Source organism: Mchenga conophoros, linkage group LG16 (genome assembly GCF_057382185.1).
Source record: "Mchenga conophoros isolate Kocher_MC1m ecotype Shallow Benthic linkage group LG16, M_conophoros_male_GT1.1, whole genome shotgun sequence".
NCBI classification, from domain to species: domain Eukaryota; kingdom Metazoa; phylum Chordata; class Actinopteri; order Cichliformes; family Cichlidae; genus Mchenga; species Mchenga conophoros.
In genome coordinates, this window is record NC_140541.1 from 23,633,300 (window position 1) to 23,645,372 (window position 12,073).

At 40.1% G+C, this 12,073-nt stretch overlaps 2 protein-coding genes across 2 annotated transcripts; both read right to left on the bottom strand.

The window, feature by feature from the left end:
* Positions 1-33: 33 nt before the first annotated feature.
* Positions 34-5,346, bottom strand: klhl41a (kelch-like family member 41a). Its single transcript, XM_085250406.1, has 6 exons — positions 3,739-5,346; positions 3,506-3,663; positions 3,315-3,422; positions 3,029-3,214; positions 1,779-1,925; positions 34-1,653 (listed from the first exon to the last, which is right to left on the bottom strand). The coding sequence occupies exons 1-6, from the start codon at positions 4,822-4,824 to the stop codon at positions 1,542-1,544; spliced, it is 1,797 nt and encodes a 598-aa protein (XP_085106532.1). The 5' UTR covers positions 4,825-5,346; the 3' UTR covers positions 34-1,541.
* A 129-nt stretch (positions 5,347-5,475) lies between these two features.
* bbs5 (Bardet-Biedl syndrome 5) lies at positions 5,476-12,040 on the bottom strand. The gene is made up of 12 exons (XM_085250407.1): positions 11,855-12,040; positions 11,571-11,653; positions 11,256-11,321; positions 8,753-8,802; positions 8,316-8,443; positions 8,094-8,229; positions 7,605-7,700; positions 6,625-6,687; positions 6,377-6,511; positions 6,131-6,214; positions 5,872-5,895; positions 5,476-5,776 (listed from the first exon to the last, which is right to left on the bottom strand). Exons 1-12 carry the CDS (start codon positions 11,914-11,916, stop codon positions 5,675-5,677), a joined length of 1,029 nt encoding a protein of 342 aa, XP_085106533.1. The 5' UTR covers positions 11,917-12,040; the 3' UTR covers positions 5,476-5,674.
* Positions 12,041-12,073: the final 33 nt, after the last annotated feature.

Genomic DNA, 12,073 nt, shown 5'->3' on the forward strand with positions numbered 1-12,073 from the left:
GTTTTTGCTATCAGGGGATCACACATCCAACAGTATTTAGATTTTTTTTTTTTTTAAAGTTGCTTTTATTTTTCTGCATACATGATGTTGACCTCTTAAAACACCGTGTCTAAAATACCAAAGAGCCATGGTATATTTGTGACTGATTTCAATACTATAAAAGAAAACCATGTGTTGGGGAATTCTCAGATGTGCTATAGAGCGAGGGTTCTCAGATTGTGGTCCATGAGCACAGTAAAATGCACTAGTACATAATTTAATCATCCACAATTAAAATGAGATTCACTTAAAAAAGTTTAAACACTGATCTACTCTTCAAGATCACTTTCAGCACGGCTATCCTTTTTTTATTCCTCTATGTGCTTTCATGGGCTCTCTGCAAATGTTGAGGATGATGAGGCAACAAACAGCAGCTTTCAGTGGAAGAGTCACATCAAAGACTAATGCACAAATAATGTGTTCCAGTGTCACAGAACCAGATTTTGCCCCTTGCTGCTTCTTCCTTTTACCCAAAATAGAAATCTAGAGAAAGGATTTTGTGCAAGACTTCTAAAAGTAGAAGCTCTGCTAGAGAAGGTTTGGAGGTACACATGTGTTGTGATATTTTGATACCATGGTAGCATTTACAGGATATTGTTTTATAGTGATATTATACAGGAAAACTGTTACTCAATAAGGCCCATTTACTAGTTGTTTTTCTCTTTCTCTGTGACCCAAGAATTAATGTGTAAGACTCACAGGCTGGTACCCCAAGGTCGACAATACCACAGAGACGAGACCACTTCCTTACTCCCATCCTCCCTTCCTTATCCTTTAGAAAAGAGCTTGTTAAAGGCCAGGTGGTTTGTTTCAGAATTCACTAATGAAAGAACTCTGTATTCTATGTCTAGGAGTGTATTTTGCTGGGATGATCATAAATTGTAGCTGAACTGATAAACTACACAAAGGATACTTCTTTGCTCAGAAGGCAGGAAGACGTTTCCTTATTTGGTCTGTACCGGTTTGAACTGAGAACCTGCTGACACACGAACCTTTTTTTCCTCTATATAAACTGTTGTATACTGAATAAACCTTTGAGTTGATTGTGGGAGAGCAACCTGAACAGTCTCTGTATCATTTTGTTCTCCTAACTGCTCCCGACGTCGTAACTAACCCAGCTGAACGGCATACCTGAGCGTTACTTTGAATAATTAGGAATCTTATAAGGAAAGGACAAAACTCTGCTTATCGGTGCTCACACCTTGGAGGAAACCCGATCCACGGAGAAACCCGGGACGGAGATTTCTTTCAACATGGACACTATGTATGAGAACTGAAATCAGGTACGCGTAGAGTAATGAAACCATTTTTCTGTGTGGACTCTAATCACATGCTGGCAGCCTAAAGTAGCACTCGGTCATTAAAACTTTATAACATGATGGTACATTTTATTAAAGAAGGGCAGGCATGTGTGAAAATGAGAAAAATAACCTGCTGAATAAAAACATGTACAGAGTATTCTCTATCCTGCATCAGTAACAGTGAACATGCATGATGTGTTGTTACAGTTTGGGCATTCTGGCTGCATTCAGGCGCATAGAGAGACACGAGGCTCCGGCTGCATAACGCATCTCTTTGATCATGCCAGTCCACTGTTTCTTGTCATCTTCATATCTATTAAAAAAAAAAAAGAGTCAAAATAAGTATAAATGAATTAAAATATTTTATCCCCCCGAAATAAAATAAATATCATGTAGAAAACTGTAATACATAATGCAAAAGTAAAATAAAAAACATACTGCCAGATGTCAATGACTTCAGAGGGTGTACACTCTTTGTTCTCATTCTCCACCATAGCAAAGCCTCCTACAGCATACAGCAGTCCGCCACAGCTCACCAGGTTGATTGAGCTCCTCTCCTGTGGAAAATCTGTAAATGGTGTCCACCTGCAAGAAGATGCACATAAATGTAACATGAAGCAATTCCTGTGTGCTTTTAATTTCCTGAAAGATCTATTTAAAAATGAGCTTTGTAGGCCTTACAGAATGCCTTTTCTCTCATCAAAACGCTTTTTTCAGATACCACTCGTGTCATGTCTGCAAAGTCCTTGCTTCCTCACACAGCCCAGAAACATGCATGTTAGGTTAGTTGGTGATTCTAAATTGGTTGTAGATGTATTCTGAAAAGTCTGTCTCTCTGTATTAGCCCTGTGATAAATAGGTGACTTATCCAGGGTGCACCCACCTCTCAACGAGTGACAGCTGGGGTAAGCTCCACAACAATCTGCCAAGAGCATTAAAGACCCTACTGCAGTTTGTCCCAGGGAAACCAAATCCTTTCATCTTTCTGTCCAGTTCATAAAAGAACACTTCCAAGGGGGGTTATTTTCAGAGATAGTGCTGGTTGTCCATCATTTTTAGTCAACCATGCAGTTCTTTTAATGTTTAGGGGTTATTATCTTGCAGTCTAATGTTTCTAATCATTCTAATATCAAAATAAAGTTCTACTTCCTGCAGAGGTAATGCCTTTACAGGGCATCAGAGGGTGTAGTAACACAGGTTTCTCCAGCATTGCCTCTGTTGTGTGAACAAGGCTTAAATTACTTTATTGTAACTTCATCATTTTCTTAATCTACGAGAGACACCTCGAAGGGACGGTTGTTGTGAATTAGCACTATATAAATACAACTGAATTTAATTTAATGACAGGCCCCATTTCTCCATGAAAATGAAGGGCTTTTCAGTTTTTGACTTTGCCCTGAATCTTTAGTTTGTCAATAATCATTATTTACTCCAGTTAGATTACTCCAGTTGGATTACCGCTCACCTTTGTACTGTTTAATATTGTCTCCTGGACATTGGCTGCTCATGTTTGATTTAAAAACAGAAAAAAATGGGGGGTTGTGTAAAACCTTTTAATGGTAGTGTGAAAACAGTTTTTAGTGAATCTATTTTTATGTTTTTAACGGTATCTATATCTTCTACAAATCAGAAAATCTAAATCTGGTTTAAAAAAGGGAACTTGTATGGTTTATATTAGCAGCACCTACTTGTTGGTCCCAAAGTCGTAGGCTTCACACACAGCTGTCAGGCCTTCTTCATTGACACCTCCAGCAACAATGATCCTTCCTTTGTGGATAACAGCGCCAAACATGGATCTGGGTGTCTTCATGGCAGCGACCTCTTTCCACTCTGACTTCTTGTGGTTGTATGCAAACATCTTATTGATTGCTTTACTTTATTAACAGACAGAAACGATTCCAGGGAAGAGTTAATAACATGTGAAAATCGTGGTTTGACTTAACGTGTAAATATTTGGGGTATTTGCAGCCTTACTTCTCATCGGTTTTTCCTCCAATGCAGTATACCAGCCCGTTCTCAGAGACCACACAGTGGCCGTGGATTTTTAAGGGCAACTTTTTTGTTTCTGTCCATTTCATTTTTCTGTTGAAGCAGATAATAAGGGAATAGGAAATGTTCAATGCAGAACCGTGAAGCAAGGCTTTTGTAAAATGTGTTGAACTTACTCGGTGTCATAGCACATGACGGTGTCGTGAGACTCGTTGGTCTGTAAGTCTTTTCCTGCTACAGCAAAGATGAGATTCTCAAATTCACCCATAGCAAAGAGACACCTGGGGGAGGGCATGGGTGGCAGAGCGATCCATTCAGCAGCAAGACTGTCCAACTGCAAACAATGATTTCAGATTAAGAAAAAGATTCAAATTGTTGCTTTAATATGAATTAAAGGAGCACTTTCTACCTGGTAGAAGTAACACTGCAGGGTATTCTCTTTCTCGTCCTCATCCACAAACAGTCCTCCCAGCACATACAGGTTGTTCTTCTTTGTTGTCAGACTGACGTGGTTTTTGGGGATTTGCTCAGCCATTGCTGCCAGAAAACATTCATTTTCCTGGACATCGTAGGCCACCGCAGCTGTGTCGTTAATCATCAGAACCACATCTCTGCCATACATGCCATATCTGCGGTTATCATTCAGGTAACCGGGCAGCTGCCCCTCCTCTCCTTCCTCTGCATCTTGCCCCTTTTTCTTCTCAGGTAGCTTCCCCGCAAAGGCTTCCTTGATGATTTTGATTTTTTTCTGGAGCTCAGGATCAGCCTTGACGAGGTCATCTTTCTCCACTTTCTCCTTGAAGTACTTCTCCGGCAGCAGTCGGAAACGGATGAAGTCAAAGGCCTCCACCAAAGACTTCACACGCTTGTCCTTGTCCTTTCTGATCCACCTCATGAGACACTCGAACACCGCTTCTTCCTTTTCCACATTGAGCGCATCTGCTCCGATAATGGCAAAGAGTTCAGGTGGAGCAAGCCCCAAGAAATCATCATCCTTGGCTATGGTTTCAAAGTGATCTGCGACGTAATCTCGAGCCGCCATTGCCAATCTGGCACAATTCAGCATCAGTCCCAGTCTGTAGATGGCAAGGCAGCTTTTCTTGTTCAGCCTTTTCTGGAGATAATTCACACAAACTGTGAACACTGAGGGAATCTGGAAGCGATTGGCAGCAGTCAGAATATCCTGCACGTTGTCATCGTTGATGTCAATCTCTGCTGAGTACATGTAATTCACAATCACCTCCATAATATTGGGGTCAAGGTTCTCAAGAACAACCTCTTTTTGGCTTGATTCCTTACCGTCCTCTGAAAAGTAGAGCTCCCGGAAATAAGGACTGCATGCTGCCATAATGAGCCGATGGCAGGGGATGCTTCTGTCTCCGACCTTTAGGATACAGTCAATCAATTTATTCTCATTGAGAAGCTCCTTGAGCCCATCCTGGAGCAAAGTGCTCTGAAACAGACGAAGATCTTCCCTCAAACCTTGGGGATCCATTCTTGTGGGACAGGAAGTAGATTGAAGTAAGGGAAAACTGACCGTCCTTGCTGGTGAAGACAGAACTATAGACAGGCAGGTCTGAAGCCAGTTCAATATAACTGTGCCCCTCTAAATATAGCCAAACACCCCATCCATGAAGAATTCAGGTTGGCCAAAGCAGTGCGCTCACACAGCTGTCATGGAGTAAAAGCAACTGATGTGCCTCGTCACCCCGAAAGATTAGTAACAACATTGTTGTACCAAACAGAAAAACACATCATCTCCTTGTTTTATTCACTTTTGACTAAATTTAAAAAAAAAAAAAAAAAAAAATCCACACAAAACACCTTTTAAACAAAGTGGCACCACAGTGCAATCCAGTGCTCTGCAGGTTTACACAAACAGCTGGCATCTATACCACAGCTGTGAGCAGGGACGTCTACATGTGGAGTGAGTCAGAATTCAGTGATAGTAATGACTTCTACGCTACAGTGTGCAAGCCTGTGTCGGTGTGTGAGGCATTTCCACAGGAGTTACCAAACAAGCAGCCGGGGGTCAGCGAACAGCTGCAGCCACAAGAGCTCAAGGCCTGTTCTCAGACCATTGTGTCCCTTACACACACAGTAGCTACAAAAGATATAAAGACATCAAAAAATTTACTTTCCACCATCTGTTTGAATATCTTTATTTATATTACATTCAAGTTCACTACAAGAAAATGTTTTATATAGTAAACGTCCCAATTTACTTTTCTTTTTTAGGAAACTGCACTCAGCAAAACTGTACATCTTTTAACCAGAGCTATAAGCAATATTGTCTATACAAGCAGAACAACTACATAAAATATGTACATGTGTTTGATGTTATCTCAGCTCATTACTTCCCACAGCCCTTGAAGAGTGAAGCCGTCCTTTAGCTTTTCAATGGCGAGACCGAGCTCCTCAGAGAAAACTGGCTCACGGTCTTGTTGCTTTGGGAAAACAAAACAGAAATCAGGTTTATAGCACTTTTTAAGTTTTATAGCAAGCTGTCATGATTGTATTATTATATATATTGAGATTTTACCTTATTGCCATCTGCAAAGTAGGCCTGCAACCAAACACATGAACACATGTAGTTAAAAAAGCTAATGTAAATTAAAATAAAGCATTCTGCTTGTAGTAAATAGTTGATGACTCCCAGACACGAGCGCCAGGCAACATAAATTCATGTTTGTTCATTATGCTGGAGGATATTAGCTAATAGCTATTCTGAGAGTGTGAAAGCTAAACCTTTGATTCCCAGACGAGTGATGAGTGTAAGGGTTGCCAGCAGGCACACTCACAGTAAATGCATCGGTCTGCTCATCGGGCTCGATTTCCACGTCATCGGGAGGCTGTTCCACTGTGAGCTCTTCCAAAGGCTGCGGCTGAAATCGTTGTTAGGACAAACAGTGCTATGACAACACGATCAGCTGAAGAGCCGGGAAAGCCAGCTACATTAAAATATCTCCTTAACAGCTGTGAACTCAAAAATAGACTTGCAGGCTATTTTTGAGTTTGTGATTCTTATATTGTGTATGTATGCCTACCTTTTCTTCCATTTCATAATCCACTCCAAAGATGGGGTTAGCAGAGTACACTTTATGCAAGGAGTTGATTTCTTTGAGTGCATCTTGGAGTTTTTCCACTGGGTCAATCTTAAACCCAAGCACATACCCACCACTCTAAAAATCACAAAGTGGATATTTTGGTATATTAGAAGACCAAAAACTAAAGAAGAAAGTCCCAATAATAGAATTATATCAGAAGACTGTAAATGACATTGCATAGAAGTTACCTGGCGTGAGCTCTCTATCACCAGCGCCAGGCCAAACTTTGAGTCTCTTATTCTGATAGACCACTTGAGAGGAAATAAAATATGTTATACACCATCCTGATCTGCATTGAACAGGACACATTACTTCATAAGAGAAACAAATAATAAGACTTCTGATTTATGTGGCAGACCACTTTATTAGGTATATCTTGCAAGTACCGGTGGAAACTGCTTTAATTCTTTGTAGCATAGATTCAATAAGATGCTGGAAACATTGCTCACAGATTTTGGTTTATATTGACACAACATCATCACACAGTTGCAGCAAATTTGTCAGCGGCATGTCCATGATGAGAATCTCCAGTTCCACCACAACCCAAATGTGCTCTTATGGACTACACTTGATGAGATGTACCTAACAAAGTGGCTACTGAGTGTGTTTTATAATCGTAAACACATAAAATGCATTTACAGACAATGACTGATTGTTCGAGCTTTACTAGAAACATTTTATGAGAGAAACATTTCCCTGAATAAAAAACATATAGTTCAGTTTGGGAAATATGTGAGCCAATCGTGTTCAGGACAATTTTAACCATGTGGTGGCAATCATATCCACGCCTAACGAAGGTAAAGATACAGATAAGTGTACTTATTATTTGTTCCTGGCTGACTGTGTCCATTCACATGATATGCTCTGATAAGATGTAGGCAAACTGGGTTGAACTAGGAATTAAACTATAATGTTGTGTAATGTGTGTAACAGAAATCTAACAATCAGAGCGTCAAACTTTTAAAGCAGATTTAATCAGATTTCAGTTGCGATTCTGTATTTATTGTATCTCAGTGATCACTGACATGATAATCAAACAGTTCTTCTCCTATTTATTTAGAAAGATACTTTAAATTAACTGCAGAAACAATTGCCTACACTGTAGTTTTTGCCAAGATGTTTGCCAAGTGGTAACAATTGCTTCTAGAAGGACCTTGACTGTACTTACAATCTGGAGGTAAGGAATGCTGACGTTGAAGCTCTCATTCATGTTTGCGTGCCACACAATCCGAACATTGGTAATGAAAAAGGTTCCAAGGTTACCCTAAAACAGCGTCATCAAAGGAAACTCACTTTCACATATTTAGAGATTATTTTCTATAATATGTTTTCACATTTTTTTAACTGTCATAATTTAAATGTGAACCGCTTAAAACAAACAAACAATGGAAATAAGTTGATCTTTGCGTTTCTGGTACTTACTGCACGCACACTATCATGCGCGTCTTAATATGCTTACATGTGTTTGTCTGTGATATTTATTGGTTTGGGATATGTATTGGAATTAAATAAAATCAATCAAACAGCTCTTCACAAAAACATCTCAATCGCCTGTAAATACTTCTTTAAAACAGTGTGGTAACTTGTTCAATTTTAGTCTGTGCATGCATATTATCTGAGAAACACTAAACAAATATTTTAAAAGTCACACTAGTACCTGATCGCTGGATAAATTCCAGACTCCATTAATTTTATCATACACTTGCTCGCGGGGCAGGAGTCTAAGCTGCTTATTTTGAATCAGTGCAGCTCGCAGTTTCAGGTCCCGGTACATTTTGGAAGTCTCATAGGCTCTGTAACAACACAAGTCACATTTTAAAACAATGAGAAAGATGTATGTTTGATAGATAATTTAAAAACTCCCTAAGTGCTGTTTTACCTGTGGACAGCGATGACAGAGGTGAAAAGCCTCGGACTTCCTGGAACCACATTTGTAAAAATAAACTCAAATCTCGTGTTGTTGGACTTGGTCAAGATGTAGAGAGCTTCAGTTTGACCTCTTAATTTCTGGAAGAGAGTAATTACTTCCTAAATTACCAACACTTTTATACACTTTAATTCTTAGCACGTCAAAAAACCCCCCAAAAAACAACAACAACAAAAAAACAATGCTGCTGTAATTTGTCCTACAGGTTTGACATTTGTCCACTTTATGTGAATAATGGATAAAAAAAAAACCTGTTGGCACACTTAAGGTGCATCAGTTAAGAAGTGTTAATGAAATTAAATATTTTTGATGTGAGGAAGTGTAAAAACATTCTGAACAAATAGTTTAAAAACAGAAACAAAATGCACAGGTAAAACGAGTTTACTTACTGAGTTGGCTGTCCTTGTTGTGATGTTAATGATGGTGTTGTAACCTACAGCTGAAACAAAAAAGAAAAACTTCAGCCCCCTGTCTGTTTGTCACTGCCTGTGTCTCTAAACCATAAATCATATCAGGTCTCACTGACATCTTGCAAACCTTCCCTTTCACTCTTCTGCACTCTCTTCTTCTCCTCTCCTGTGGAACGTACATCACTATGGATGGTTGACCCCAGGTAGTTAAACTTATCCACGTTCACTACTGCTGCTTCACTGTTAAACCTGTCACCTTTTTCATTCCCACACATATACAATCTCTGACTCGTAACGTACAACTCACCACTGTCTCACTGTCCTCGTACTTTGTCAATCCTGACTTCCTATAAGCAGTAGCACAGTTCTTCTCTGGCCAACCTATCATATATTTTCTCTTGATCCAAAACAACAAAGAACAACTTATATTGACCTTCTCCATCAACACTCTCAAAGCTAACATCACATCACTATTGTTCTTTCTGAGCATGAAGCCATACTGCAGGTCACTGATTGTAACCGCTTCAACAGCTCTTTCCCATAGCTTCATAGTATGGATCCTAAACTTTATCTTTCTGTAGTTATAACAGCTCTGCACGTCACCCTTTTTCTTAAAAATCTCTATCAGTACACTTCTTCTCCATCTGCCATGATTGTTTTAAATCTGGTGAAAAAGTTCACTCCCCTCTCTACGAGACATCTCCATACCTCCACAGGTACAGTAAGATGCAAAAGTTTGGGCAACCTTGTTAATAGTCATTATTTTCCTGTATAAATCGTTGGTTGTTACGATAAAAAATGCCAGTTAAATATATCATATAGGAGACACACACAGTGATATTTGAGAAGTGAAACTAAGTTTATTGGATTTACAGAAAGTGTGCAATAATCGTTTAAACAAAATCAGGCAGGTGCATAAATTTGGGCGCCACAAAAAAAGAAATGAAATCAATATTTAGTAGATCCGCCTTTTGCAGAAATTACAGCCTCTAAACGCTTCCCGTAGGATTTTGAGCAGTGTTTCGGGTCGTTGTCTTGCTGAAAGATCCGGCGCAGCTTCAGCTTTGTCACTGATTCCTGGACATTGGTCTCCAGAATCTGCTGATACTGAGAGGAATCCAACTTTAACAAGATTCCCAGCCCCTTGTTATGCCCAAATAACTCAATTTTCGCTTCATCAGTCCACAGCACCTTATTCCAGAATAAAGCTGGCTTGTCCAAATGTGCTTTAGCATACCTCAAGCGGCTCAGTTTGTGCTGTGGGCGGAGAAAAGGCTTCCTCTGCATCACTCTCTGTGTAAAATGCGCCGAATGGTTGAACGATGCACAGTGACTCCATCTGCTGCAAGAGGATGTTGTAGGTGTAGGTCTTTGGTGCTGGTCTGTGGGTTGACTCTGACTGTTCTCACCATTCGTCGCTTCTGTCTTTCCGAGATTTTTCTTGGTCTGTCACTTCGAGCCTTAACTTGAACTGAGCCTGTGGTCTTCCATTTTCTCAATATGTTCCTAACTGTGGAAACAGACAGCTTACATCTCTGAGACAGCTTTCTGTATCCTTCCCCTAAACCATGATGGTGAACAATCTTTGTCTTCAGGTCATTTGAGAGTTGTTTTGAAACCCCCATGTTGCTACTCTTCAGAGAAAATTAAAAGAGCAGGGAAACTTACAATTGACCCCCTTAAATACTCTTTCTCATTATTGGATTCACCTGTGTATGTAGGTCAGGGGTCACTGAGCTTACCAAGCCGATTTTAGTTCCAATAATTAGTTATAAAGGTTTTGGAATCAATAAAATGACAACAGGACGGGGCGATCGTGGCTCAAGAGTTGGGAGTTCGCCTTGTAATCGGAAGGTTGCTGGTTCAAGCCCCGGCTTGGACAGTCTTGGTTGTTGTGTCCTTGGGCAAGACACTTCACCCGTTGCCTACTGGTGGTGGTCAGAAGGCCCGGTGGTGCCAGTGTCCGGCAGCCTCGCCTCTGTCAGTGTGCCCCAGGGTGGCTGTGGCTACAATGTAGCTTGCCATCACTAGTGTGTGTGGATGACTGATTGTGTAAAGCCCTTTGGGGTCCTTAGGGACTAGAAAAGCGGTATACAAATACAGGCCATTTACCAACAGTGCCCAAATTTATGCCCCTGCCTGATTTTGTTTAAATAATTATTGCACACTTCCTGTAAATCCAATAAACTTAATTTCACTTCTCAAATATCACTGTGTGTGTCTCCTATATGATATATTTAACTGACATTTTTTATTGTAACAACCAACGATTTATGCAGGAAAATAATGACTATTAACAAGGTTGCCCAAACTTTTGCATCCCACTGTATGTCATCTGGACCAACTGTGTTTCTACTCTATATCCTCTTCATAGCGACCCTCCCTTCATCCTTTCTAAACTTTTAACTAAACAATTCAAATAGATTAAAAAAAAATGCATACAACACAAAGTCAAATAATGGAGGCATCCAGGTGTACTTACACAAATTGACTCTTGGCAGAGCCAACGAGTGCCAAATGATTCTCAAATTTGTCACCAAGAGCCGTCCTGGAAAAAAGTGAACACCATGATCCGTTATTATTTTTGTTAGTAGCTCTCAGCATCAAGGTTATCATCGTTAGACTGAAAACTAAAAATGTTAAGCAATAAAAAACTCAAATGTAACGAGTAAACCCTCGCTGGACAACTCACTGAAATGGAATTGAGGTCAAAAACTCAAAATGAAAAGAAAGAAAAAAAATTAAACTATAAAAAATCTGGTCTAGATATTTGCAGTCTCTAAGGTAGCAAAAGCACCTCGGTCTCCGTTGTTTCCTTTCGTATCTTCAATTGAGTCCAGGCAGTCTATGAGCACCTCTCCAGGACGTGTTTTCATCTGCCTATGAACAGCATGGATTACAATATTGGCACTCAGTGCGTGCGATATAAAGCCACCGCAAAAACGAAAACACTTTAAACTTAATATATTTATCAGGAAAACCTCGCATCACAGTGTCGGTGTAAATAATGACGCTAGGCAATTAGCTTAGCTAAGCTCCATTAACCAGTTAGCCTCTACGGGCGGTGACAAATTAACTTACTGTACAGTGATGTCAAACCTAACATCTCGGTCTTCCCACAGAGCATCTAAAACAGACGCCATGGCTGCAGGTTATCACCCCCACAGCTCGTTGCGGTAAAGCTTGATGTACTTCTGCAGTCGATATTCCAGCTAAAGAGGCTAATCTCAAAAAGCCATCCCAGCGTCATAATCACCACGGCAACAGACGGCAAGCCGAAAGGTCAAAAATGTGTATCCG

Excerpts from the sequence above, each read along its gene's own strand:
- klhl41a (XM_085250406.1), bottom strand. The coding sequence starts at position 4,824 with ATGGATCCCCAAGGTTTGAGGGAAGATCTTCGTCTGTTTCAGAGCACT. Across the intron at positions 3,423-3,505 it reads GTCATGTGCTATGACACCGA|AAAAATGAAATGGACAGAAA; the intron begins GTAAGTTCAACA and ends CTGCTTCAACAG. Across the intron at positions 3,215-3,314 it reads GGAGGAAAAACCGATGAGAA|TAAAGCAATCAATAAGATGT; the intron begins GTAAGGCTGCAA and ends CTGTTAATAAAG.
- bbs5 (XM_085250407.1), bottom strand. The coding sequence starts at position 11,916 with ATGGCGTCTGTTTTAGATGCTCTGTGGGAAGACCGAGATGTTAGGTTT. Across the intron at positions 6,688-7,604 it reads GCATTCCTTACCTCCAGATT|TGGTCTATCAGAATAAGAGA; the intron begins GTAAGTACAGTC and ends TTTCCTCTCAAG. Across the intron at positions 5,777-5,871 it reads ACTTTGCAGATGGCAATAAG|CAACAAGACCGTGAGCCAGT; the intron begins GTAAAATCTCAA and ends GTTTTCCCAAAG.